The 27,998-nt window shown below is 51.9% G+C and overlaps 10 protein-coding genes across 10 annotated transcripts; 6 read left to right on the top strand and 4 right to left on the bottom strand.

Moving 5' to 3' along the window:
• Positions 1-2,502: 2,502 nt before the first annotated feature.
• On the top strand, positions 2,503-4,590 carry COCVIDRAFT_17513 (hypothetical protein; the record flags this gene model as incomplete). The annotated part of the gene is made up of 2 exons (XM_014699330.1): positions 2,503-3,363; positions 3,451-4,590. 2 exons carry the CDS (start codon positions 2,503-2,505, stop codon positions 4,588-4,590), a joined length of 2,001 nt encoding a protein of 666 aa, XP_014554816.1.
• Positions 4,591-5,711: 1,121 nt separating this feature from the next.
• COCVIDRAFT_39322 (hypothetical protein) lies at positions 5,712-11,098 on the top strand (the record flags this gene model as incomplete). Its single annotated transcript, XM_014699365.1, has 5 exons — positions 5,712-6,354; positions 6,497-7,325; positions 7,378-7,905; positions 8,522-8,682; positions 8,745-11,098. The coding sequence occupies 5 exons, from the start codon at positions 5,712-5,714 to the stop codon at positions 11,096-11,098; spliced, it is 4,515 nt and encodes a 1,504-aa protein (XP_014554851.1).
• Positions 11,099-11,907: 809 nt separating this feature from the next.
• On the bottom strand, positions 11,908-12,858 carry COCVIDRAFT_28153 (hypothetical protein; the record flags this gene model as incomplete). Its single annotated transcript, XM_014699364.1, has 1 exon — positions 11,908-12,858. One exon carries the CDS (start codon positions 12,856-12,858, stop codon positions 11,908-11,910), a length of 951 nt encoding a protein of 316 aa, XP_014554850.1.
• Positions 12,859-12,898: 40 nt separating this feature from the next.
• Positions 12,899-13,228, top strand: COCVIDRAFT_103945 (hypothetical protein; the record flags this gene model as incomplete). Its single annotated transcript, XM_014699363.1, has 1 exon — positions 12,899-13,228. A coding segment is annotated over one exon (330 nt), but the record flags the coding sequence as incomplete, so codon positions are not given.
• A 1,656-nt stretch (positions 13,229-14,884) lies between these two features.
• Positions 14,885-15,880, bottom strand: COCVIDRAFT_39320 (hypothetical protein; the record flags this gene model as incomplete). The annotated part of the gene is made up of 1 exon (XM_014699362.1): positions 14,885-15,880. One exon carries the CDS (start codon positions 15,878-15,880, stop codon positions 14,885-14,887), a length of 996 nt encoding a protein of 331 aa, XP_014554848.1.
• Positions 15,881-16,698: 818 nt separating this feature from the next.
• Positions 16,699-18,679, top strand: COCVIDRAFT_17509 (hypothetical protein; the record flags this gene model as incomplete). The annotated part of the gene is made up of 5 exons (XM_014699329.1): positions 16,699-16,705; positions 16,776-17,274; positions 17,334-17,959; positions 18,007-18,141; positions 18,192-18,679. 5 exons carry the CDS (start codon positions 16,699-16,701, stop codon positions 18,677-18,679), a joined length of 1,755 nt encoding a protein of 584 aa, XP_014554815.1.
• A 145-nt stretch (positions 18,680-18,824) lies between these two features.
• Positions 18,825-19,336, bottom strand: COCVIDRAFT_17508 (hypothetical protein; the record flags this gene model as incomplete). Its single annotated transcript, XM_014699328.1, has 4 exons — positions 18,825-18,867; positions 18,918-19,175; positions 19,231-19,263; positions 19,317-19,336. The coding sequence occupies 4 exons, from the start codon at positions 19,334-19,336 to the stop codon at positions 18,825-18,827; spliced, it is 354 nt and encodes a 117-aa protein (XP_014554814.1).
• A 758-nt stretch (positions 19,337-20,094) lies between these two features.
• Positions 20,095-24,023, top strand: COCVIDRAFT_28150 (hypothetical protein; the record flags this gene model as incomplete). The annotated part of the gene is made up of 3 exons (XM_014699361.1): positions 20,095-20,209; positions 20,263-20,416; positions 20,465-24,023. The coding sequence occupies 3 exons, from the start codon at positions 20,095-20,097 to the stop codon at positions 24,021-24,023; spliced, it is 3,828 nt and encodes a 1,275-aa protein (XP_014554847.1).
• Positions 24,024-24,874: 851 nt separating this feature from the next.
• Positions 24,875-25,681, bottom strand: COCVIDRAFT_17506 (hypothetical protein; the record flags this gene model as incomplete). Its single annotated transcript, XM_014699327.1, has 1 exon — positions 24,875-25,681. One exon carries the CDS (start codon positions 25,679-25,681, stop codon positions 24,875-24,877), a length of 807 nt encoding a protein of 268 aa, XP_014554813.1.
• A 927-nt stretch (positions 25,682-26,608) lies between these two features.
• On the top strand, positions 26,609-27,779 carry COCVIDRAFT_17505 (hypothetical protein; the record flags this gene model as incomplete). Its single annotated transcript, XM_014699326.1, has 3 exons — positions 26,609-26,620; positions 26,675-26,827; positions 26,907-27,779. The coding sequence occupies 3 exons, from the start codon at positions 26,609-26,611 to the stop codon at positions 27,777-27,779; spliced, it is 1,038 nt and encodes a 345-aa protein (XP_014554812.1).
• Positions 27,780-27,998: the final 219 nt, after the last annotated feature.

The raw sequence follows: 27,998 nt of genomic DNA, 5'->3' as shown, positions 1-27,998 counted from the left end.
AAACGTTTAATGTCTGCGCCGCCATACATGCTTGATTGCAGCATGCGAAAAGTGATTTGAAGTATTTGGTTACTAGTTGTAGATGTTTCACTCGATTTTTGGCGCTTCCAGGCACCGATTGCGCCAGCTACGCGTACCCACCATGACCCCTCACTTCTGACGCGCCAAGCCTCAATTAGCTGATTCCAGGACGCGAAATCACGTGCAGTTCCCTCAACTGACGGCCTTTCTCTGAAACACAGTATTTACCAGTTCAATGGTCAACAACAACATGAGTGCTCACTACCCCACGGTCATGGACGGCCTCGGATGTGGTTGCGACAACTGTGCCGGTCTGGAACCTGCAGAAACGACCCGCTGGCCGGCGCCCACAGCCTATCGATCAGCGCACTGCCACCAAATTTCAAACTGCAGCCTACACTTGCCTTTGTTGCGGCCCCGTTGCTCCAGAGAATAAGCAAGCATGTTTTGCGTTTGGCAGACGGTGAAAGGCATGCGTTCCGCATCTTGTTGGGCGCATGTTTCCTTTACTTTGTCCCCGCCGCAGCCACTCAAGGCCGAGAGCTTCACCGACAAAGTGATGTGGACCGATGGCATCCGTAGCGAGATCGCATGGAGCCAACGATGCGCACAACGTCTTTTCAAAAGGTCTGCGACGTGGATCCCTACCAAAACTTCGTTGCGCCAAAAGCGGGAGCCCTACAGTTGTTCATTGACCCCTCATTAGTTTAGAGCGGCCGTCCGAGCTTTTGGCCACGGATTTGCGAAGTCGCATGCCGCGCTACGCAGGTGCTTCCGCCATGATCGCTCGGGCACATGCAGGGTCGGGAATTTTGGCAACAGAGATAACAAACGGCAGCGCAGTACTTTGGACAGGTCCTTGTGCTCGGAAGCGGGTGCGACGACTATGCGCGGGCTGATTACGGGATCTCGCGCTACTAGTTGTATCGTCATATTGTGTGGGTCGGAGATCATCAGACGATTTCGGGGACAGACGTAGACATAATTCTAGGGTCGCGTAATTCACAAGTCGCACGAGCCTTTGCAGCTGCTGGCGGCGACTCATTCAGGGACAATTGCCTACCAAATGGCTCTAGGCAAGCAGGTGTGTGTGGCATTGATTGTCGCATGGCGATCTCTCCAATAGACGCCCGGCAACAGCTGGCAACGAATCCACAGCGCTTCACCCACAGCGGGGACCGACACCCTTCTCTAGCATTCCAACCATAATTCTTTGCAAAAGGCGACCCAGAGTACGCCATTGCTGGACCCCAAACGGCTCAGCGTAGCGGCCGAGGATATCAGGGTGCTGAAGTTAACCCGGCCCTTTATTCACATGGAACAGACGCCTGTATACAAGCCAACAACGCAGCGTATCGGCCTGCTGGCCATATACCATGCCATCTAGTGTCTGGCAGCAGGAAGACGTTTCCCTAAGTGTTCTGGCATCCCACAAGCGACTGACTTGTCCTGTGGCATGCACTCTAGGGTCATGTCGCGATTGGGCGCATAGCTGGCGCCGGGGGGCATCTCATGTTTCGGCCTCGACAGACAGGCTCTAGATAGGATCAAGACAGATGATGTGTTAATCCGTTTCAATGCGGTCGTAGCCCACTTGCGTGGCTAAGGGTGGCCTGTCATCCCTAGTAGTGTATATACTAGTCACCAACTGAGGCGCAATCGCATATGCTTTGGAGGGGAGTATGCGCTGTGCTTTTGATGCCATTTTGCTCCTACGAGTTGCATTCCAAAAAGCTTTTATTGCAAAGGCGACCGTCAATTTGTGGTTTGAGGCGCGTCTGGAAAGTGCGTCGTGACCTTTGAGCGGTCCTAGTCGGGGTGGTCCTTAAGTGCTTCGCTTCGGTGCCATTGCTCAACCCACCTCCAACGCATCTCGGTGGCAGTCCACAACCACCACCTTCTCGTAAGTCTCCAACCTTCTCATCAAGCATCTCATTCATCTGGGCTCGCGATCTGGCATCCAGATCGCTCCAATCTTGGTCTGCGCATTCCGGCCGCTGACCTGACGCTGCCATCCAGCGGCGACACACGGGATCGCATCGCAGCGTCTCCGCTACCTTTCTGCGCTCCTTGAACCCACTGCCGGTATGTATAGCTCCTCATGGCGCCTTGCGACCGGGTTGGCATCTACACCTCGTCGCGACGCGGCCCCTGGGCCTCTCGCGCTATCCTCCCTGGAGACCGTCACTGGGCAGCGGTGACGACCCCCCAACGGCCTCCAGCCCGACACACACTCTACGGAACAGGACAACGCCCATTTCGGATGCCATCAAAGCGAAAAAAGAGCCATCGGCTAACACTATACAATCCAGACACCGCGCCCACTTATCCTTCCACGACCGCCCATTCATCCCAAGCTCTTGCGACACCGGCAGGCTTGGTGCGCCCCCCTACCACACACACATACAACCAAACCTCACATTCTAGAGGCTTTGGAATACGCAGATAATACACGGATCATTGGTAATGCAAGTTTCCAACATGCTTGCTGAGCCTCGGATTGCTGGCGCACAACGCTTCCCTGAGGTGGAAGACCTCATAGCGGGCCGACATCATGAAGCCATGCACTCGGCGGCTGGCTACGACATGGCGCCCCAGAGGGAAGACGCGAGCATGATGGATGTCTATCCAAGCACTGAGACTGGCTCGGCGCATGACTCCCTGTCGCCCTCCAAGCAGATGCCCAAGAAGCACGTCAGCTTCGAGCTGCTACTCCCCCAATCCCCAGCCCACAAAGCCCGACTACCAATGCGGGTAGACATCTACCCACACGATACAACAGACTCCATCATTACAACAGTGAAGAACTTCTACGGCCTGTATGAGCGCCGTGGAGTCATCTTTGAAGACCGCCATGGCAACACGCTCATCGCGCGGTTCGAGAACTTCGAACATGGCATGACTGTCTATGTCCGAGTCTCCCCAGAAAGCCTGGATGCAGATGAGTACTCCCCTGATCCGCGACAGACGACTGTCTCGCCCCGCCGCCCTCGACCTCATCTTGAAGAGGCCTTCCAGATGCTCCCGCCTCATCAGCACAATCAAACAGGCGCAAGAGCGGGGTCTCGCCATGCTCGCCAAAGCCATTCTCCACACCCAAGTCGTGGCCGCAGAAGTGCTTCAATCAGCAAGCGCATGCGCCCCTCCACAAAGAGCCGCGGAAACAGCTCACATGACAGCTTCGCTGAGGCGAATGGCGACGACTACAGCGACAGCGAGGGCGAGCATGGCTCAGTTACCAGCTCTCGCCGCTCGAGGAAGGAGCCACTCGCCAGTGCTGAGATTAGTGTCGACAACATTGTCGAAGGTGGGCGTCGAAAGCGTGCAAAGTTTGACAGCTCGGTAAGTACCTTGGGTGGGAGAGTGCATCGTGCAATAGTCTGACACCCATCCCTTCCATAGGAGCTGCCACTTTTCGTTCCGCCCCAGGTACCCATGACCACTTCTTTGTCATCCGCATCTCCTCAGCGACGCATCAGTGGTAATACTGCTGGTTCGCCATACTCTGTCAACCAGCAGACATTCTCATACTCACACCCGCTGCCATCGCCGCAAAGCTATGGTCAAGGTGACAGCTCGTACATGCAAGGATTGGTCACACCCTACTCTACATCGAGTGGTCCGGCGCAGGGTAACAAGTCTCGTGCGCGGGGCTCAGGACAGCATTCTCACTACCGCTACTCTGGCAGCAGTGGAATGCTCCCCACCCCTGATACTACCCTTACGAGCATCAGCGTCATCTCTGATGAAGATGTTGCTCGTCAGCTCATGCGCTTGGGCGATGCATCCAACTTCTCCACTCACGGTCGTACCTCGACTTCAACGCTTGACGATGCCTTCAGCGGAAAGGCTGATGCAGCATCTTCGAGTGACGAGAGTGCTGATGGCAGTGAGGACGAAGCCGAGCTGCCACCCCTCCCATACAACATGTCTCGTGGACTGCATGATATGACTCGTGTCTACGATGACGCCGACAGCAGTGGCGAGGACTACGAGGACGAGCGAGACGGCTCCTTCAAGGGCGTCAGTGATGAGATGATGGCGGATGAGCACAACAATCAGCGTGTGCAGGCAGGCATCATCAAAGCTCGTTCCGTTTCGAGCAAGTCTGGCAAGCCCAACAAGTCTCGAGCCATGTCTAAGAGCAAGAGCAAGACGAATGGTACCAACAAGGCTGCCCCCATGTCGCCATCATCTCTTCCCTCGCAGTCACGCAAGGCCTCGAATGCATCAATCAACTTCCAGCATCAGCTCGCTGTTGATGAGGAGGACCTCTCAAGCAAGCCGCGGTGCCAACGCTGCCGCAAGAGTAAGAAGGGCTGTGATCGCCAACGCCCGTGCCAGCGCTGCAAAGACGCTGGTATTGGTGCAGACGGATGTGTCAGTGAAGACGAAGGCAACGGCCGGAAGGGCCGCTATGGACGCCACATGGGCGTCTCGGTCAAGAAGAACTCGGTGCCGTCTGCTGTCTCAATGGCGCCTCCGCCATCATACGAGTACAACATGGCTGTGGATGGCCCCCATGCTCTAAGCACGTCATTGGACAAGAGCAAGAAGCGCAAGAGGTAGAGGCCATCTTGTGAAGATCAGTTTGTTGATCTACAAAACTCAAGCAGTCTCTGCTTGCTATCAATCCTTACATTTCACGTTGTGCCACTTTGTGGTGCTACTCCCAACATATTGTCATTACTGTATCTTGCAGCACCCCCACTCTTTTTTCTTCTTGTCCGTCTCTGGTGTTTTGGATAGCGAGTGTTTGTACTCTCTGGTTGGGTGGTATTCTTAGCGCCATCCCGTTCCGCTCCTTCTCAGCAAGTCAAAAAGTGTCTTTTTGCGCACTGCGTGTACAGTTGGGCGTCGATGGAGAGAGGCGGGACTGGAGATTGTCACGGTGTTACAGGACTAGATTGTACTGGACCGATGGGAGGCACTGGTTGGGTAGAGGATTTGGGCTGGCTGGGGGAATGGTTTTGTTTTGACTGTCCATACTGGTTCGCTTTGGCGAATGTTCTCCTACATACTACTTGATAACGTTGTCTGACAAAGTAGCGTCATTTGTCAATTATATTCAATGGAGCTCTTAGAAACAAAGTGGATCATGTCAGGCGTGTCTTCCATATGTACATGTGCGGCACATGGCATACCGGTGAGGATTTGTTATGGGTCACACTGCATTGGTGCATCTACCCTGGAAACAGCATGCCTCTCATGACCCCACGATGTGAGCACATGGTTGCTGCGACGACCAAGGTACCTTTGCTGTCAGCCCGATACTCAATGGCAACGTCGGACCATGGCGGACCAAGACTGCGTCCAACTGCTGCCAGCCTTGTACTTGGACGGAGAGACAGGAACGCGCCTAGGGACGAGAGATGAGGAGTGAGTTACTACAGGGATTAGCGGGAGCTAGGGTCGGAGGCTGTGCTGCCTGCAATCAATACCACTAGCCATTCGTAAGGCGTTCTACTGTCACTCATATTGTACGTCCAGCCGCCCAGTCACTCGTTCGTGTTATAATCGCTCTCTCCCGTCTACTTTTTACCTGCTCTGTTGCGCCGATTTCTTCCAGCCAAGTTGCGCAGCGACGCGGCAAGCAAACGGTTCACGATTGAGTGCTGCTCAATCGACTCTTTGTCACCAGCCACAGCTAAACCGGTTCCGCTCCGACCACCCCACAGAACGCGAACGCCATGGCCGAGGGCTCCATCAAGTCGCGGATCGCAGCACTGAACCTTGAAGAGGTCCATACACCTGTTCCTGGCGCGAAGCCGTCCTATATCTTCGATGCAGCCGCCACCAAGAAGAAGCCGCCTCCACCTCCACCGCCCAGCGCGCGGCCACCAGCCTACTCGCGCCAGACGGTCAATAACCCTCCAGTCCTCAGTAATGCACCAACGTCTGCGCGACAAATTGGCAATCAGCCCGCAGTGGTAAACGAGACCGCAAGCCCAAAGATATCGCCTGCACTGCCTCCCCGGCTGCCCCCGCGCAATGGCAGTACGCCTCGACAGACACCAACACTGCCTCCTCGCAAGTCCTCCGAGTCGAGCGTACGGAGGCGCGAGTCTTCCGAGTCCATTTCTACAATCGCTTCCAGTGTTTCGAACTTGTCCTTAGGTTCTGTGAAGACATATGGCGCCTCACAAAGTAATGGAAGCACTGGTACATTGCACCAAGTCAGGGCTCCTGCATTCGATCCAACGAAACTGCCCCCACTGCCACCTAAAAGGACTTCTGAAGACTCTAAGCAAAGCAATGCTATTCTGAATGCGATGAAAAGTAAACGTGACTATGTTCCTGCTCGAGCCCTTCCACCGCAGGTCAAGACTCCAGGTAAGCATAGTAGACCAGCAAACAGACATGAGCATGTGCACGCATGCTGTCTATGAGTTGCAAGTGAGCCAATGGCAGATCATATCACAAAATCTCGACAGATACACCAAGTAGGAAAGACGCTGACTGTGATTCTATATAGATGTACCAGCCCGTCCGCCTTTGCCTGCCAGACAATCAACCCTTCGCGAACGATCGCCTAAGCCCGCCCCAGTCCTACCACAGAGGCAGGCGTCTAACGATGCGCCGCGAGCGAATAGAGTGGTTGCGCCGCCACCACCACAACGTCCTCCCCAGAGATCTGCATTGGAAATGGGTTTCAATAATAAGGCGCCTTCTCCTCCTCCCGTACCCTCAACCCGACCGCCGGCAGTCACCTCCCAGTCTACGCCCTCACCAAAAGTACCCCCACCTATCCCATTGTCATCCAGACCCAATCTGGAGGCGATCATGGCCTCGAAGCCAAAGCCAGGTGCTGTCGGATGCTGCCTGAAATGTCGGGACTTCTCTGCTCCGGACAATCATGCTGCGCAGTTTCCACGCACTCAACTCCCTTCCTCTGATGTCGGCTGGCTTGCTCATCAACTCTGCTCCCAATTTCCTTCGCCAACCGACAAAGCACGCGTCATTTTCACCTGGCTACACCATAATGTTGACTATGATGTCCACTCGTTCTTCAATGGCACTGTTTCCCCAACTACTCCAGAGAAGACCATTGCCTCTGGCCTCGCAGTATGCGAGGGCTATGCTGGTCTATTCGCTGCTCTAGCTCTGAAAGCAGGTCTCGAAGCCATAGTCTGTTCTGGCGCCTCCAAGGGGTTCGGTTATACACCACTAGAGCCTGGACAGGCCGTACCACCCTATAAATCCACGCATGCCTGGAATGCTGTGAAGATCGACAACGGAGAATGGAAGCTTATTGATCCATGCTGGGGAGCTGGGCATATCGGATGCCAAATGCGTGGTGAAGGGTATGTTTTCTGAGCAGTGACTTCACTTGGTAATTTACTGACTTTGCCATAGATATGTAAGGTCATTCAATGCGCGCCAGTTCACTATGGATAACGATGAATTTGGGCTGCGGCACTTCCCTGGGGACGCTTCTCAACAATTGCGCAATGATGGGCGCATCATCTCCTATGAAGAATTCATGCGAGATGATCAAGGTGGCCGCGTACAGGTATATGGCGACGCTTTCAAGGAGCACGGCTTGGGCGAGCGAACATTTGAGCCTTCGCAAGCACAGATCAAAGTCAACGACCCCTATGCACCAGCAGTGATTCGATTTCAGTTCTCGACCGTCTGCCCGCACTGGGACAATGCGCGCCATGGCAAAGGCCCGCCCTATATTATGCTCCTGAGCATTGCGGGAAGAGATGGCCGCAAGCCAGATTACAAGCCGTTCAATACCGACGGGCACACATGGTGGCTCGACGTTCCTCGGGTCGAGCTCGGTGTTCCAGGTCAAAAGATTGCAGTCAATGCGATCACCGAATTTAATGGGAAAGACGCTCGGGGCATGAGCATTGATACATGGAACAATAAGCAAGGGTACTCGTGCAAGTTTGGTGGTGTGGCCTCATGGGAGCTTATTTAGGACTCAGGGACATGCCCTACCGGCTCACATTGTTGATGTTGAAAACAACGCGGATTTGATAAGGATCTAAAGACACAAGAGCGATGAAAGAGGTAGAGAAAAGGCGTGTGGATACCCTGGATTTGATTTGATTTGGACTTGGCGAATGGCATGAGCTTAATAATCCTTTTGGAATCCTAAAATAACAACGTTGGCTTCGTTTGCAACCGGATCGCCGTGCATTGCATATGTTTATATTAGGGCTACTACATTTGCGACATGTGAAGACGTGCCATCTTACGTCAGCAGCCGTTGGGGTGGCTTCCCTGTGGCTGAATTAGCGGCTTAGCCCGATCGGCGAAACAGTGAAGTCGGGTAGGAAAGTAGGAACAACGGCAGTGCATGCGCGCGACTTGTACCCTCCACCTCCACCCTTCCAATCCGGGGGTCGCCCTCTTGTCAATACGCCCTAGAAGCCCCTTCGAGGTTCTCGACGCTCACATTCCGCCCGATAGACTCACGTCGCTGGAACGCATCAGTGCTCGATCGCTGCGCTTTGCGAAGTTCCGCTTCGTTTAGCAACCGCCCGAGGCAGAACTTTGGGACAGCCTCGTGCGTCCCGTTTGCAACCATGGCTACGGGCTTTGTCGGACTCTCGGTCGCAGTGACGCTTCGGAATCCTCCTGGGGCTGTCTTGCTAGGTGTCGTGAGTGGTGTTGACCAGCAGACGGCCACCTTGACTCTTCATGATGGTATGTTTACAAACCGCTTGTAGTCGCGGCAGAGATGAAGAATACGTACTCACCTTTGAAAGTGTTCTTTCCAAGCTCCGGTCATCGTCTTCCTTCATACACCGTCGAAGGGCACATGATTGCTGATATCAAGGTCAATGCCTCTGCGCCCGCTCCTCCGCAACCTCCCCAGCCACCATCTGAACCCCCGGCATACGCGCAATACCCCCAGAGCCGTGTCCAAGATGTCCGAGCAAATGCTGCGCAGCAAATGCCGCACCTTGTCAGCCAGCCGTCGTCCATACCGCACGATGACCAGTCCATGAATGCACGCAACGGCTCACGTAAATCGATTTCCCACTCGGTCCAGGCTGCACCATTCGTCGATCCTGCGATCCTGAGTATGGGAAAGCGCACCAATACTACAATCTCTTCGAGTCAGCTTGCTGCAGCACCACCCCAGGAAGCTCCCGCCACACCAATCACGGCTGTGGTTGGCGCGAGCGCTGCGCCTCTGCCCAAAACTACATCTTCGTCTATTAGTCAGGTGAAGCATCACAATGTTCGGAAGCCAAGCGCAGCGACACTGGAGGGGCCTTTCTCGTCTTTGGACATTGCAGATGCGGAAGAAGCAGATAATGAGACGAGGATTGCTAGAATCGCGCCACGTAGAGCAAGCATCAGCAAGACCAGAACAGGCAAGCCTATGGATGATGTGAGCCCTCAGAAGAACGATGACGGTGGCAAGAAGACTCGGAGGGGAGGCAAGTCCCGTAAGAAGGAAGTTGCGGCCCAAGAGAGAAAGAACGGGGTTGACTTCCAATCTGCTGGTGGCATCAAGAAAGGGTACGTGCGCTTCTTTGATGCGGAGGTGGCAGCCCGATTATCGGACCTACATAAGCTGACTAGCAATAGCAAAGGCAATGGTTGGAGGAATACGCCCATGCTACAGGCTGCCGAGGAACCACAGACCAGGACACCTGGGGTTATTGGTGGTAGGGTCGGCATTGCAGCAGCGAACGCCTCGAATCGTAAGACGAAACGACAGCAAGCTCTTGATGCTACCAATGGCTGGGCTACCGAAGACGCGACCGACATCCAAGACCTGCCCGAATTCGACTTCCAGAGCAATCTCTCCAAGTTCGACAAGCGCACGGTATTCAATCAGATTAGGAATGAAGATACAACAGCGGACGAGGATCGCCTAGTCAGTTTCAACCGTCTAGCAAGGCCCGGAACACATGGTGGAAAGAACTTGCATCCTTCAGAGAATGTGCTGGATCGCAAGCTGAAAAGCACGACCAATACAAGCTCTGAAGAGGAATCCGACTTTGGCAGCGGGCGAAACTCCAGGCGAGCAATGTCAAGAGCTTCTATCAAACGAGCACCTACACGACAAGGCAGCAGTGTTCAAGCTGACATGGATATAATGGGCTCAGGGGTACTTCCGCGAAGTAACCGTTCATTCATCAATCGGCCCTATGCATCTTCACACGCCACTGGTAGTCCCAGGCCTGGCCGCACTGCTACGCCTCCAGACTCACCCGCTGAGTCTAATGCAGCAAAAGGTTGTCTGCGTCTGGTCCCGAACAATCGCAAATGCTTTGCTATCACACCGGGAGGCATGTTGGCGGTTGAAGAGACTGCTGAAGTAGAGTTTGGTCTGACTGAAGAGCTTATTGCTGAGAATTCGGGAAGAGGTATTGCTGAAGTCGCCCTCACAGCGATTAATCCTGGTGGTAGAAGACTGGCGCGCGACAACCCAAATGCCAATCCTGTCATAGTCGTTCTAGCAGGCAATCACCGTGGTGGAGCACGAGCCATAGCAGCAGCACGGCAGCTCGCTCAGCGTGGACCAAAGGTCATGGTTGCACTTCTTGGTTTCGAGCGCAACGCCGATTGGGACAAGGACATAAGGCGGCAAGTTGATATGTTTCGAAAATTCGGTGGTTCCGTTCGTGCATGGAAAGATACTGAAGAAGCTCTCAAGCGCCTACAAGCACCACCTGAACTAATCATCGACGCTTTACTCGGTCGCCACAAGGAATTCGAGGCTCTGGGCGACGAAGATCAGCGCGTTGTCCTTAGTATCGTAGGCTGGGCGAACAAGTCCCGTGCCGCCTGTCTAGCCGTGGAAACTCCATCAGGTGTGGGTGGATCCACTGGTGAAGTGTCGATCCTTGAAGGCGAGCCTCTCGAAGTCCGTGCAAAGTATATCGTTTGTCTTGGTGCACCACGAACGGGGCTGCTGAAAGCGCTCCAGCACGGCGCTGGACGCGACCCGAAATGGCTCATCTGGATCGTGGATATTGGTGTAAACAAACCCTGGCGTAATGCTGGTATCAGTGGTGGCAAGGGGATCAAGTTTGGTGAGCACTGGGTTGTCCAGGCGAGGTTCGAAGAAGGGGCGGTGGGGGAAGGTGTTGCGAGGGTTTAGAAGCGAGCAAAGTGGAAATGACATTGTCCGCCTTAAGCAGTCGCCCTTGGGTCACCGGGCTATGCATTGCGCGGGCGCTTTTTCTGTCTTTTGGCCAGCTCGGGTGGCGTTAGTTCGCTTCTTGTTACTTGCTTGGTTTGTCATTAGAGGGTCAAGGAAAGAGGTATCAAAAAACATTTGGCCTGTATTGGGGGTTGTATAACAACTTGCTGACAAAGGGCCACGTAGATGTGCCTCAAATAGGATGAAATGATTCAAAACATGAAAATTGAGCCAGATTGAGTTGTTTTTCATGACTGGTGTTCGAAATTCGACACGACAGAGTGAACTCATATCGTGTTTTGGTGCTATACATTACTTGGTTTTCCAATCTCTTAGAAATCATCAACACGTGCTGACTCTCTATGCGAGAGAGCTTTCCAACTCACCACTGCTCACTGTCTATCCATACGCAACACGCCCTTCTTGCCCCCCTTCGCGGATCCTCCAACCATCAGTATTGACTTCGTAGCTCTTATACTCCGGGCCTCTTTGTTGATGTAGCGGCTACGGAAAGATCTTTGAATGAGTGCTCATCACCTGACGAGTTTAACCTCCTTAGCTTTGGACCTAGTTTGGGTAAAAACGACACTGCTTGCTGCTTGCTGGCAGACTTCCAGTGGTCATCCATATGTAGGGCTTGAGTTGCGCTATCCCCGTCCATCTCGGAAAGACAGTGTCTTGAATATGTCTCCACCCCTGGTAAGCAAACGTGCAAGCACTTGCGCGCATTCCAGGGTGAAGAGAAGAAGAAAAAGGCCAAATAGAAATTACAAATGCGATCCAACATTTTTCCACGCTCGGCTTTCTTCGAGTCCAGTAACAAAGCTACAAACTCTCTGCACCAAGTCTTCAACGACATGTTCGGGATCATCTTCGAGATTATGATGAGCACCAGGGATAACGCCGCCATCCACGTCGTCGACAATGCGGCCTCTTCCACGCATTATCTTCGTCCATCGCTCTAGTAATGCCTCCCTATCGACCGAAGCAGGAATATATGGGTCCTCGGAGCCGAGTAAGAAGCATACTGGTGTGGTCCTGGGAATTCTGCCAAAAGTCTTGGTAAATTGCTCGTCTGTAAGGTCGCTGGAGAAGTAATCGTCGTCACCACCCTTTGCAAGCAGCGAATACGCGCGGTATGCGCTGAGGGGTCCTCCCATCTCCTTCAATACGACATTGTCCTCTGTTGACAAAATCTCCTTTCCCTTGCCTGCATCGATCAATTCTTTAGTTTTCTTAATAGCTTGCTCCAGCGCCTCCTTTTTCTCTCCTTCCTTTGCGAAATCCTCCCATGCCTCACGGTCGCTGACTCCGCCCTGGAGAATAACACCATCAAGTGATTCGCGCTTCTCTTTTCCCCTGCCAACAAGATACTCCATTATGTCTTGGCATCCCGTCGAATGACCCATGACGACAATCTTCTTGCCTGGCCGCAGCTGCTTGAAATACGAGACACATTCTGCCAGCTCGCGGGCATCGCGCGTGAGAGAGCTAGTGCCCCAGCCGCGGTAGGATGAGCCGAGCAGAACCTCTGCTATGACCCAATTATCCGGAAGCGATTTTGCGATTTCAGACGGATAAGGAACGGTAAGAAGGCCATCGCCCAGACCGCCTACCCAGAGAATAGTATTAGGTGCATCAGCAAAAGGATTAAGGTATGAGTGCTCGAATGCGACTCGGCGTTTGGAGTACTTGTGCGCGGTACCGGGATAAGCCATTGCGACAGGAGTAGTAGTAGTAATAGTAGTAGTGGGAGTTATCGACGACGACAACTGCGGTGACGACGACGACGGCGATGACATGATGGGGGGCGGCGTACCAGCACTCCTATATAACCAAGAAACAAGGATTTCACTCAAGTCAGGGAACAAGACAACAATAGCAGCAATTGAAAACTCGAACTTCTCGCCCAGCAAGTGGCGTTACGGTAAACCAGGACAAGAGACGAGTTTGTACCGGGTGGCTTGTTTTGTCCCCCTTCCCCAATTCCGACTTAAAGCGCAAAAAATTCGCCGCGTCCGCGTGACCAACCGAGGGCATATGGAAGCAGAAAAGGATCCGCGATTTGTTGGATTCTCCTCAATTTGAATCGGGAAAGTGGGGAAATCGATTCCGCAAGGGTCCTTAGGAAAAAAGGGCAAAAAGCCCCTACTTACTATCACGATTCGGGGGGCGGGGTAACCTAAGCCGGTTTTCCTAACGAAGAAGAGGGTAATGTAGAGCTGAAAATTAATTTACTTTAGTTATATAGTAGTAGTGGCTACTGACTTAGAAGCAAAACCAAGCTTGGCTATTCACGACACGCGACCGAACAAAAAGGCGTCCTTTTTTTTCCTCCTTCTCTCACACACTCACGCGCAATACTTACGAAGCGCCTGCCCGCCCGCCTTCCTCGGGAACCCATGACTTACTCTACTACTTTTTTTCACCGGATGTCAGGACTCTCATAGTTACATCTCTACTTCCCTTAACCCTAACCGAAGCCCGCCCGCCCCAGATTTGCTTCCAAAATGGAAAGGAAGAGACAATAAGCGCCCAAACCATCCTACGCTATGCCTTATTCCTACAAAAAAACAGGTCACAAGATCATTGTTCGCTTTCCGCAACGAGACATTTGTTTCTTTCTAACAGCCCAATCCCCTCAGAAAAACTCCCCCTTTTTTAGTTCTACCAACTAGCCTCCTTCTAGAAACAAAGGTGCGGCTGATACGCGAAAAAGGTCTAGAAGTGCGCTGTGTGTATGCCGCTTGTTTTTGTTTGCACACACCTTTGCAACTTTGGGGGGATGGGGAGGTTGTTTACTTACTAGTTAGCTAGCTATCACCCGAAAGTTTATTTCTTCTTGGGGAAATTAACGATCTCGATGGCCCGCGCCTTGCCAGCCTCGCCGTGGAGGCCTTTTTGGGAGGGGGTGGGAAACGCAGTGCTAATCGGGGCGCGCGTGTTTGTGATGAAAGATGATTTCGTGGGGTGATGTGCAAGTAGTACCGAGGTTGATCAACTGGGGGAATGGGGAACAAGGGTCCATGGTCTTTTTTCTTTTTTTGCAATCGCTACCAACGGGTGTTCTCGGGATTTGGTGAGTGTGGGGGTTATATGGTTTTTCTTCGCTGTTTCGTATTCCTGTTGCTATATTTATTGTTCAATACTTGTGACTTTTTGATTCTGCATGCCGTGATATTGGTATCTGGAAGGAAAGGACTACCTTGTCATTCTCCTCCCACCACCATCTAGCTGGCTCGAATACTTCTGGGCAGGGTCCGTTCAGATCAAGCCCTGAGTATGACATGCCTGCTGAGCATTCCTTGGAAATTTATGATTTAGAAACTACGTTTTCATGGCTCAAAAACGCCTCCCAAAAACAGGCCATTTGCAGACATGTCAGGGACACGGGTTCACAGAAATAAATGCAAACTAGTCGATACGAAGCAGCCCCGATTTGGCTTGTCTACACACTAGCAAAGGCGCCTCTGTACTCAGAAATCGAAAGGCAGCCTTCAATGGCGCTACGTAGTTCCGCTAGTCCAGTCCCTTGCATTCAGCTGCCTGCACTAGAGTCAATACCCGAGACATTGAACCATCGAACCATCCAGCCCACAGAAAAGTCCCACACCCCCCTTGACGCCACACCTACACAACTGACATCGGATTGCACGTTTTCTCAGGCGCACAATGACTCACGAGGGTCTGGTGGAGATGAACCACACGACCTTTAGTTGCAGCTGGTACCAGATAGCCCCGGTATCAAGAAGTGCCGGCTTTCCTCCTCGGTAGATGCGCCCTCCAGATTGGGTCGCCTTCTCGTCTGACCTGGCCTAACCTTCGTTCAACTTCCACCACAACCTCGTGAAACGGGACCCTTCTCTTGATACTGAACGTTGTTTGGCAAGTGCTACAATCAATGCTAATGCGCGTTGAAAAGCGACCATCCATCATCATCATCTCCTGGCAGTCCCCAACCATACCCTCGATTACTTCTGTATCACAAGCATTCATGTGCGGACAGATTTTGAGATTTAGGAGAGCCAGCGCATCTTTCGTCTGATGAACCGAGACAGGCACAGTCCAGGGTACCGTCAGAAGCAGAAACCTTGATCGAAGAGTGACTGTATGCGTTTTGGGAGCAAGAGATAGTGTGGGAGGATGTAAACATCGGCCTGGACGGCGTCTTTCAGGCGGAAGCTCGTAGCACTCGATGCAATGGAAAAAGTCGCCAAACTTGTTCTTACGTCCTTTTCTCGCGTTCTTTCGCAACAGACTGGCCATTTCCAAGAAGGTAAACTCGTTGTGCTGACACACGAAGAAGGGACCGTCGGTTGCTCGGAAGCATCTGCGCAAGTGTCGTGGTTGTGCTATCGTACCCTCTGGAAACCTAAAAGGCGCATGCGGCCGGTTACATTCTACACAGTACAGTATACCAGCTCTGCGTTCAACCCAGGCATAGGGATGGCAGCCGTGACCGTAAAAACGGTCTCTTTTTATTCTGCTCCTGATATCTTTGATGTGCGGTTGCTTGACGGCCTGTGTATTGCAGATGGCGAGAAGGGCATCCGCATATTTATAGCTCGTTAGTACGAAGCAAATACGGTCCGCATAATCTAGGAACGTGCCGATGTGTTGGGCAATCTCGTATGGCAGAGTGTAGAGCAAACTGTTGTGTGTATTTTGAGTGTAGCTCTGCGTGGCGTGTCGAAAGGCAACAGATGACCGGGTTAGTTTTTTGACGAGGCTGTTGGGCATATTGCTGGCTGGGAGGTTGTAAATATGCCACCGTGTTTCTTTGTGCAATCAGCACAGATATGAATCAATTGAAGTTTTGCTTGCAAATGTGCATGGTTCGCTAAGAGTGTTGTTTCCATGGCTGTGAGGTTATGAAGCAACCAGTCAGTGGGAGCAAATCGTCAAGGGCATGTCCTGGTTGTTGGATTCGTGGATCATGCTCAATGATTGATGACTGTGATGATTGAACTATTACTGCTTGTACTTCTTAGGGTGCTAGTACCCATTACGTATAGCAGGGCTGTGATGAATGACCGAGATGGCAATAAATCCATTGTGATTGCTCTGTTAGTGTCAAATGTATGCGCTTCCGATTACCCTGATTCAAAACAAGGAAACACATCCGCATTCGGAGTGCCTATTGCGCGAAGGAGCAGATGGAGCAATTCAACAAGTTAATAAGAAAAAGAATCTAGAGCTGGGAATCGGAAATTCCGAAACAAGGAAGCCGTTGTCTCAGCCGACAGGTCGGGGCTCGGGGCAAAGCCCGACAACCCCACCATAACCCTAGTTACCCCTCACATTCTTGTTTGCGCGACCCCACTTGGGACTCTTGGGGCCGTCCAAGAGGGACCTGGCAGATCGCCCGGCACACGTCAAATGGCAAGACGAACAAGCGATCCGGACGGACGCTTCGATGAGACGTTGTCGGATCGGATACCAGAAGTTAGGAATTCATTAATAAAACTTGGTTTCCTCTTTTCTCTATATACCGTATGGTCTTCCCTGCTCTTCTCCGCGCATTGATTTGAACCATTCATACATTAAGATAAATAAACATGTCGTGTAAGTATTCAAACATTGAATTCAAACAAGAGCACAGTGCAATTGCGCGGCAACAACTAACAGTACTCAGCAAAACATTTTATTCACGATCCTACGCACCTCGTCAATACGGCGCTTCTGAGCATCCCAAAGACGAATCCGTCTGTGCAGTGCGATATTGAGAACAAGATCATATATCGCAAGAATGGCGCGTCACAAGTTTCCATTGTCTCTGGTGGTGGTAGTGGTCATGAGCCTTCATTCGCTTCTTTCGTTGGTGCAGGTCTTCTTTCTGGCGCGGTAGCAGGCACCATATTCGCATCTCCAAGCGCAGAGCAGATACGAAGGTGTATCTTGCATCGCATTCAGAAAGACAAGGGTGTCCTCGTGATTGTAATGAACTACACCGGTGACGTGCTGAATTTTGGTATGGCCGTAGAGAAGGCACGTGCTGCTGGCATCGAGGCCGACATGGTGGTTGTGGGTGACGACGCTGGTGTAGGGAGGGCCAAGGGTGGAAAAGTAGGGCGAAGAGGCATCGCCGGGACTGTACTTGTCCAGAAAGTTGCTGGCGCGCTTGCAGCAAAAGGGTATGGAGCGATACCAACTAGAGTGATGGTGAAGAGGCAGTTTCACTAACAAGATACAGAGCGAGTCTCAAGGATGTAACGCGAGTCGCGCAACTCGTCGCCGACAATACAGTCTCAATTGGATCCTCACTAGCACATGTCCACGTACCAGGTCGCCGAGAGGCTGAAGAGGATGAGCTGAAAGACGGCCAAGTCGAGATCGGGATGGGCATTCATAATGAAGCTGGCTCAGAGCGCAAATCCACCGATCTTCCCGGTCTCGTGAAAACCATGCTTTCGCATTGTCTCAATGTTGCAGACAAAGATCGTAGCTTCTCTTCCATAAACGCAGAGGACGAGGTTGTGCTGTTGATCAATAACCTAGGAGGAGTCAGTCCGCTCGAGCTGAGCGGTATCACGAACGAGGTTGTCGAGCAACTGGCGAATGACTTCAAAATCAAGCCTGTGCGCATACTCGCCGGTACTTTCATGACGAGTTTGAATGGACTCGGCTTTAGCATCAGCATGCTCAAAGTAGCCGATACACAATCACTAGGTGCTTCCATGCTTGAGCTACTCGATGCACCTGCTGAGGCGAGTGGTTGGGCTGCAGCAATCAGTAGTAGCACATGGGCAAGACGCGACGAGGCAAAGAAAAACGAAGAAAAGGTAGACGAAGAAGAAGTCTTGCCAAGTGATTTGAGAGGTGAGTAATGCACGGCACAGCATAGGTCATGCACTGACGTCGAATAGTAAACTACGCCCAAGCGAAGTCAGTATTGACAACTGCACTGAACAGACTGATAGCCGCCGAGCCTGATGTCACCAAATATGACACGATCGTGGGAGATGGCGATTGTGGAATCGGACTGAAACGTGGCGCAGAAGGTAGGCTCTTCATCACATGTGCACTGTTGCCTGGTGCTGACATCCTACAGCAATTCTGAAGATGCTCGAAACGGCAAAAGAAACAGATGATCTGCTGATCCTCGTAAACAACATCATTCAAGTGGCTGAATTAGCAATGGACGGGACGTCAGGTGCAATTTACGCCATCTTCTTGAATGCACTAGCCCATGGATTACGAAAGAATTCGCCTTCTTCCCCCCAACCCGTCACTCCTGCAGTTTGGGCCAAGGCTCTCGACTCATCCCTCAAAGCACTTGGCAAATATACGCCTGCAAAGCCCGGTGATCGAACGCTAATGGATGCTTTGTATCCATTCATTGAGACGCTATCCAAGACAGAAGATGTCGACAAAGCAGCTGCGGCAGCGCAGGGAGGAGCGCAGGGAACGAAAGGAATGAAAGCGAGCTTGGGACGGACGGTGTACGTTGGAGGCGAAGGGTTCCAAGAAGTTCCTGACCCTGGTGCGCACGGTCTCGCAGAACTTCTGCTGGGCCTGAGTGACGGATTGAAGAAGTAAAGGCTGATGGGTATCGTTCTTTGATTCGTTCGGTGGTCATCGCCGACTTTGCGGCGTCGATTATATAACTTTTAATGCATTCGAACTCTAAATTGCGTGCGTCCATCTTGCACTCCCGTCTCAACACCAGGTCGCATCCAGATTCTTATGAGAGCAAGACGAGGATGACGGAATCGCCTCGGAGAAACCTATGCAGAGTCAGCACATTGCGCAAAACGTACACATCTATCAGACGTACAGCTTGGAAATGAAGCGATCCTTGTTAACCTTCCTTCCATAGCTACCGTTGGCTAACCGTGGCGTCTCGGTCCACATCTCCTTGGCATTCTCGAGGACCATGTTGCAGTGGCGGTCAAAAGCCTTCACGCGTGCGAGGATCTTGCGGTTGTTTCGGCACGAAATCAGCACTTGTGTGCGCGAGCGGACGGCGGTCTGAAGAATAGAAAGAGGACCGGTGGTGAGCTCATGCTCTTCAACTTGCGCGACCTCGTACTCCCTGAGTAGAAACATTAGCCTCTTCGCACCATTGAATAGGACAGGAGGATACATACGTCAACTCGGAGCGTGGCTTGGACAGAAGCTCCCTGTGAGGTATCAGTACTGAGCTTGCTATTGGAGCTTGCGTGCTTTTACTCACTGAATCTTCGCGTCGACCATTTTGACAGGCGGTATGGGGTAGTAAGCGCGGATCTAGAAGAAAAAGAACCTCTATTTCTAGTTGCTGTTAACAACCTGAGTCCTCAGCTTCTGCCTTCGAATTTTGATTTGCAGCTCGAACAGGTACTGCGCAAGGATTGGGTCGAGCAAAAGAAGTGCACAGACCAGTGGCGGAAAGACTGACCTAGTTTAGAGAGGTAGGACACCACGGCAACGAGCTTGGATGAGGTGGAGCGGTCGGCGATAATGGTGAGGCAGGGCGATGAAGTGATCGAGCTTGGCTAAGATGAAGCGCGGGTTGCGGTTTTTCCGGCGCCGGGCCAATCAGTACGCGTCAGATAGTGGGGCCATAGAGCCAGATCCATGGTGCGTCACGCGTCTTTGCCCTCTCCCGGCGTTAGCGCGGCGCGGGTAGCTGGAAACCTCTAAGCTCGTGCCTCCATCTTCACTTCGATTGCACACGACATCATTGACGACACCCTTTTATTCCCCTTTCCTAGCCGATCTACGCGTGTTGGTGCCTGTTTCGCATCTCGCGTCTACCGGAATACATAACCGGCCCCTTCCCCCCCGCCAATTTTGCTTCCCACTCGATCCTAGTCTCGCTTCTTTGTTCTCCAAGAACGCGTCCGCTATGATCGCACGCCAGCCACCGATCGCGATACGACATTGATCATATCCCGTCCATCCCCCGGCGTCCCTCCTCTCTTTTTTTTACGGCACGGCCTGTCTATCCTTCGTCAAGCCTATAGTCAGCCATGTCGACTCCTTCGAGTATTACGCCAGAGACGGGTCCCTCGCAGCATGCCTTGACTCCTGCTGCTGGTGCCGAGGATGGCGTCATGGATGAGATCCCACGCCGACAAATGCGAGGTAAACAGATTCAGCTCATCATCACGCTCTGATCTAACATGGCTCTTCATCAGTCAAGGTCTTGTATACGTTTGACGATCAGAACAAATCAAACTGTCTCGCTCGTCTGCCAAATGTCCTCAACATTCCTGTCGTTTCGCTGGACGAGACTACCGAAGTGGGAGTCATCGAACTCAAGACATGCATTCAGGCTATTGTCACTGCAAGGTAGGCTACTCCCATTGGTCATGTAAGACACATTGCTCACCTTCACAGTCCTGAGCTTGTAGCCAAATTAGGACACGATTACACCGTGTACGCTTATGACTTTTCCGAGTACGAAACACCGCTTGTTGGACAGGGTATGCTATCGTGGCTTCTAGCTTCTGCATCATCAACACCCAATGCTCCTGCCAAGGACTCCCAAACCATGGTCACAGGTCGCGTGTGTAAAAATATTCTTGGCATTTTCTCAAATGGTATCAAAGAGACTTTAGAAGTCAAGTTGAAGCTGGTGCCTGTTCCGACGTGCATGCAGAAAGAATATGTGGAGAATATGGAGCGATATCATAGTCTCAGCCAGATGATGCCCGAAGGATTTGACTACAACGCCTGGTCCGACTTCCTGAAAGAGAATCCTATGCTTGGTCACCTGGCCCAACCAACTACGACCCACTCTGCTCAGCCTTCGCCACGTCATTCCGTTGGTGGTGTTGAGCCTTTCCACCAGATGCTTACCCGCCAAAGCCCCTCGCAGGAACCCGTCCGTAACGAATCATTCTACGACCAATCGAATACGCCCTTCATGTCCCAACCAACCAGGCCTTCTAGCCCCGCCATGAGCACCATTTCCTTCCATCACTATCAATATAATCCACCTTCACGTCCAACATCACGGGCTTCTGTGCGTAGCGAAGCCCCTCCACCAACCCAACAATACCAATTTAGTGATCCGTATATTGTGGAGCCGCAAGACGACGGTCCCCCGAAGAAGAGGGCTCGAATCACACAGACCACGAGACCAAGGAATACGCCCCTGACTGCTCATAACGACTCACTCCGAGTGACCGCTAGTACAGCAGCATCGGTACGCCTCCTTAAACCAACCTTCAACGCTGCTGGGGCTGCCGCAGACATGGTCCCGCGCGCACCAACTCCTCGTCCAGGTGAAAAGCTAGGACAACGAGGTGGTCGTCGTCCCCCCGCACCAAGTGCTCTGAGACACGCATCGATGGACGGAGGACGCCCATACATGTCCCCTTACGAACCTAGTACCTTTTCAGACAATGCTATGGAATCAGCAGACGAAAGAGAAGGAAGCCCAAGTGAGACACCGAATGAGATGCCCTCTTCACCACCAATCGCACCCCGGCGGACCATATCACCTGCTCCCTCCAGTCCGAACCTACCGACACTACCCCTCAACGATTCAGGTTTTGTTAGTGACATTCCCATGGGACGAGACACTGATGGCATGAACTGTGGGGATGGCTCATGGGCACGCCATGAAGCAGCGCAATATCGCCGAGGATCAGCCGCTCAACCAATCACTGAAAGTATCGAAATGGATATGTGCAGTACTCAGCCGTTCGACTTTGACAACATGGACCAGGATCTTCTCAATTGTGTATATTTCCAGGGACAAAATCCGAAAAGTGAAAGTGATCTACTATCAAGGATGGCGATAAATGAGCACGACAACAATTCGGTCAGCGGACGGCCTCATACCGGGGACGCATTCCAATCTGCATCTGTAGAAAAGGCTCAGACTCGGGAAAAGTCGCATGCGACATTTTCTACTGCTGGGTCACCCGATGGCATTGCTTCACAAATCTCACCCGCCCCTGAAAGCGAAGCGCAAGTATACAGCCGTTCCGCCACGCCAAATTTACCAGCAAAACAACCTAAACAAACCAAGGCACGAGGACTTCCTAGATCGCAAACCTGGTCTGGAACAGGTGAACCCATGTCGGACGCACCAACTCCCTCAGAGTGTGGCTATACTCGAAGCGGCTCTGGTGCTAAGAGGAAGCGATATATCAAAGACCGATTGGACGCTGCTATCAGAAAGGGTGAAATGCCACCGCACTGTGTCAACTGTGGAGAAATCGACACTCCTACTTGGAGAAAAGCCTACACTCGAGTGGAGAATGGTTCGCCTAGTGGCATTGAATTGTCCACTGATTCGGCTAGTACAGACATCATTGCCTACGAGGTAATCGAACCAACTTCTGAGACAGATGGCGAGCCAAAGTACCGTATCTTCAAAAACAACTTGACGCGTCAAGATAAGGACATGATGGCGGCGAAATCTGGTGATGCTTTCCAAGAGCTTAATCTGTGTAACCCATGCGGACTTTGGCTTATCAAGAAGTTTTCAATGCGTCCGCAAAAAGTATGGGACAGGTCTGCACGACTAGCAAAGCGCAAGCGAGAACAGAAGATTGGAGCACGCTCCAGATCGACTGTTGGTGATGATCTCATGTCGGACGCCGCTTTTCCAGAGACGGAATCTACTATGCCAGCCGAGCAGGAGCTAGGCGGGAAATCAGTTGATGGAACATACGACGGAGAGATGGCACCACCCAAGGCCCCATTCGGCGCACGTGAAATGGATGCCAACAATGCCCAGGCTGCTTTCAGACGAGCTATGCAATCAAGTCCTGCGGGCGTCAGAGGAAGCAAGACTTTGCCCATCAATCTCGAACAAGATCTTACACCAAAGCCTACACGGCGATTGCTTTTCCCCTCGCCTCGGAAGCAAAGTCAACGCAAGACTCTGACTCAACAGGCGACTGGTCCTGTCGCTACTCCTATGCATGCACATGACGATGATGCGCCTAAAAAGCCTCGTTGCCAACGGTGTAAAGAACTCAAGAGAGCTTGCGACCGAGAACGGCCATGCGGTCGGTGCGAAAACGCTGGAATAGGGCATGATGGATGTATTCCTTGCGAGACGAAAAAGACCAACTGGTTCGAGCGACCTGTAGTACAACCAGTTGTCGTTGAGCAGGATAACCCCGATAAGGAGAACTGCCCACCTCCACCTACATTGGAGGTTGACGAGCTTGATCACCTTTTTGAAGACTCCCATTCCCCCAAGACAACGCCGAAGCAAGATCGGATAGCTGAGGATCTTTTGAAAACGCCCACTCCTGGTACTCGACAGCGCGCCGCCCTGACGCCGAGACGAGGTACCGAAAATGGCGAGGTTCCTACCACGCCCTCGCGGAGCACATTTACTCCTCGAGGCAACCGCACGGGGACTGCTGCTCCGGACACCCCATTCACACGCCAGCTCAATGCACTTCTATCAGACCATCCCATTTCATCGCCTTCTCAAAATTTTGACTTTTCCTCATTTCCTATCTTCACTCCTCCTGGTCATACTGGGGCACAGTTCAGCGAGCTCTTAGCCGACGACTTCTTGTCGAGCGACATGCCTATGAGTAGCTCACCCTCGAAAACTGGGTCCATGAGTATAGGTTTCGATCTTTATGAAGACCCCAATACATCTACCGCTGGAATGTGGAATGGAGAGAACATCTTTGACAATGAAGTCATGTTGTTAGGCATGGACGATAACTCCAAGCGCTCCGGTATGGACGCCAGCAATGGCCCCGACGCAGTCACGCTGCTGAAGATGAATGTGGGTGGCATGACTGTCGATTTTGCGGCCATGATAGAAGAAGTCGTTGGTACCGCCACTAAGGATACTGATGGGCATGAGAACGAAGGCAGGTTCTTGGAAGACAGTGGTAGGTCTGCTCACAAAAGCCCAGAAGCAGAGAGTGAGGGCGTCGGTGGCACGCCCGAAGAGCCCACTTCTGTCTGAGGCTTTTTATGCCTATTGTTATGGCTCCATGATTTTGTTTACATGCCTGTTTGCCTTTACTGTAGATTCTTGTTTTTGAGAGGCGTTTAGCGATCTGGCACGTGCATGCTGCGGCTTTTAGATGCCACGAGGAAACGAGGCACACGATTACTTTTTGTACACTAGTCTTTGTAGTAAGAGCAGCAGCTCGGCAGCCCGGCATCTGAGGCACGAGTTCTGGTAAATGGCGAGCGTATTGTACGCACCTTCGAAGGATACCCAATACATATGTTAGGCATTATATAATTCCTTCATTGCAGTGAAATTGTTTTGATATGTGACGCAAAGGAAATTTCATGCCGATCGATGGAAGATTTATGTGACATTGAAGAGGAATAGTTCGTCGTATATTGCACACTAAACCTGCTGTTAATTGTACCCTGTACATGTATCATGATGGCAAAGTGTTGGGATCATCATGCTGGAAATAGCTCAGGCGTGTCGTGGAAGGCTAAAGTGGTTCACTTTACTTTCATCGCCATTTTGCCTCCTGTATTCGGATGTACGTTACTTTAGTATTAGACGTCAAGGCCAAGATCAACTTTGCCCGGGCGTTACCCTTGAGCTGACCATAATATTTCATTTTGTTATAATTCACATGTACTATCATATGTACTATCTGTTGATTGGCGATTCATATCACTCATAACAAAAGAAAACTAGTCTTGCGCAGGAGATAATGGTAACAATCAAATTTATTTTGTTCGAGCGCTAGCATACAACTATTTCGCCGTCATAAACACATGCTCCAGAACCGTTTAATCATAAAATCGCGTCTAACCCCCCTCACACTCCATTGTCTGACATTACGCTTACTGAGATGATCCTCCAGAAATGGTAAGCACCTGTCCGTTAACCCAACCGCCATCCTCGGAAGCAAGGAAAGCCACAACCCTCGCAACATCCTCGGGGACCGCACACCTGCCCAGCGGGCAGTGGCTCGCCATGAGGTTCTCAATCTTCTCCGCTGGCCACTCAGGAGTGCCACCGGGGATGTAGTGCCATGCGTTTTGAGTGAACATGTCAGACTTGATGCCACCAGGCGCAACACCGTTGACAGTGACACCACGCTTTCCAAAGTCGGTAGCGAAAGCCTTGATGAATCCAATGACTGCCATCTTGGAAGCGTTGTACAGAGCGTGGTCCTTGACACCGAGAAGACCAGCAGCAATCGAGCTCATGAGGATGATACGGCCGTTGTCCTCAATGTACTTATAGGCCGTCTGGCCAACGAAGAACTGCGCTCGCGTGTTCAGGTTGAAAACATGGTCGTACTTCTCCTCGCTAATCTCCTCGGTCTTGTCCCAGCTCTCGGTGCCGGAGTTGCTCATGACAATGTTGATCTTGCCAAAGGCCTGCTTTCCTTCCTCGAATAGCCGGTGGATCTCGGATACTTTGCTCACATCGGCCTTGATGGCGACGGCTTTGGCGCCGTTATTGAAGCCTCGGATGATCTCGCATACTTCGTTGGCGGGGCCTTCTGATGATACGTAGTTTACGATGACTGAGGCGCCGCGCTTGCCGAGCTCGATGGCGCAGCCTCGTCCGATACCGCGACCGGCGCCGGTGATGAGGGCAACCTGGCCCTCGAGGGAGGCAGTGGGAACTGTGACGACCATTTTTATGGAGTTGTGTGTGGTGGAATTGATATATTGATATTCGAAGAGTTGCAGGTATGCTTGCTTTGATTTCTTGATTTGAAGAAATCCAAAGACTGATCGTAATGAATAAGTGAAAATGTGACTGGGTATCTTGATTGATTTTCATTCATGTTGTAGCATCTATATAAATGCATTTGATATCTCCGTTTTCGAATGTTGGTATTCACGGTGTTGGGGTCACCGGTGGGGATCCGAAGGGCCAAAGACCGAAAATAGTAGTCCGCCAAGGGGACTTGCGGCTCTACACTTTCGCGTCCGGGAAATACTATGTACGCTATGTGTTTTACCTACACAAGGCTAAACGAACCGGCAAGCCTAGTCTCCGCTCCCAGTGTCGTAGTCTAAGTGCCGGCTGTGGTGCGGAGCTCGGAAGGGGGGCCATTGCTGTCCCTCCGAATTCGAGCAATGTATTGAAGCCTTGAGGATGGAGATGCGACGAGAATCCCGGGTGTATCTCGGCAGCTTTTGTTGAAAGATAGACTCCTTGGATAAACTTCCATTTCCTAGAGTGTGAATGAGATAACGCACACTACTCATCGCGACGAGCGGTGATTGCCGGCGCAATGCAGGGAACACCAACGGATCTACCCATAGCGCAGGTACCACGATCACTTATAGATCAACTTTGTCTTCATCATCTTGCAGAAAGCCCAAGATGAGCAGATTGAAAACTGCTAGATAAGACAATTCGACACACGAAGACGCAATGCGCCGCAAACCGAGATGGAGGCGGTGACTATGAATGGCCGAGCATGAGGCGGTTCCGACCATCGGGACCTTGGATTGCGCACGTCACTTGCCCGTGTTTGCCCCACTACTTCTTTCAACTTCACGTCCACAACAAACTATCACTAAACACGCCATTTTTACGCCTCAGAAGTAAAGATGCATATTCTTGTAAGTTGTCTCATGCCTCACGGTAGCCAATGGCAGCAGCTGACCAAACAGTAGGTCACTAACGACGATGGCCCACCATCAGATCAATCCTCGCCTTATGTGCATTCGCTGGTGTCAACACTGCAAAAGTATGGCCACACCGTCTCGGTTGTTCTCCCACACACGCAGAGATCTTGGATAGGCAAGGCACACCTTGTTGGCAAGTCGGTATGGATATCTTTTATCTGTTTGAAGCAATGCTTGCAATGTATATTTGTCGTCACCGCCCAGTCTAACATAGCCGTAGATATCACCAACATACTATCGACCTGAACCCCTTCAAACTACCGCCGATGGCCGCCTTACGAACCACGGAACGACTCACAACTCGCCCCTGCCGCCTTCTTCGAATGAGGAAGAATGGGTGCTCGTCGACTCGACCCCTGCCTCATGCGTACAGATTGGCCTATACCACTACTTCACCGAGCGTGGACCAATCGATCTCGTCGTATCTGGACCAAACTACGGCCGCAATAGCACTGCGATATTCTCCCTCTCGTCGGGCACGATAGGCGGAGCGATGGAGGCAGCCGTATGTGGCATGAAGAGCATAGCACTCAGCTACGCCTTTTTCGACCGCAACCACGACGCCAACATCATCAGCGGCGCGAGCGAGCTCAGCGCAAAGCTCATACAATACCTGTGGGACAACTGGGACAAGAATACGCATCTGTACACGGTCAACGTCCCTCTGGTGGAGAACGTAGGAGAGCGCAAGGTCCTATGGACAAACATGTTGCAGAACACATGGAAGAGTGGCAGCTGTTTCCAGGTGGTGGAAGTGCCATCGGAAGCCGACGACAAACCAGCGGACATCGAAGGCCAAATCCGTAAGCAAGAGGAGAAACTGGGCAAGAAGGAACTCAGGTCCAACTCGGAGAATGCCGGTGGAGCAAGCGGTACGGATTCAGGACAAGATACGCCATCCGGGCAGCCACATTCGAGGTATACGCACAAGCACTTCAAGTGGGCACCTTCGTTCAAGGATGTGTACCAGAGTGTGGAGGAGAGCGAGCCAGGCAACGATGGATGGGCTGTTGCGCAGGGATTCACTAGTGTGACTCCGCTCCGGGCAAACTTTATGCACGTCAATGGGTTCGAGGGAGAGATTAAGCTTTAGTGGATAGTGGGAGGGCGGAAGGGAGGGAACGGGGCCTCAGCGGGGTAGTTTGGATGATGATCACAAAGCATCTCGGGATATAGTCCGATAAGACGAGATTTGGGTTTTGAGGGGAGTGCGAGTAAGATATCTGAACCAGCAAGATGTGCAGGACATATTTAGAATATATCTTGTAGTATTAATTCACACATTGAAGTGAAGTTTTATGGTTGGCTATCG

Source organism: Bipolaris victoriae, assembly GCF_000527765.1.
Source record: "Bipolaris victoriae FI3 unplaced genomic scaffold scaffold_63, whole genome shotgun sequence".
Classification (NCBI taxonomy): domain Eukaryota; kingdom Fungi; phylum Ascomycota; class Dothideomycetes; order Pleosporales; family Pleosporaceae; genus Bipolaris; species Bipolaris victoriae.
This window is presented reverse-complemented; position numbering and strand designations above follow the sequence as displayed.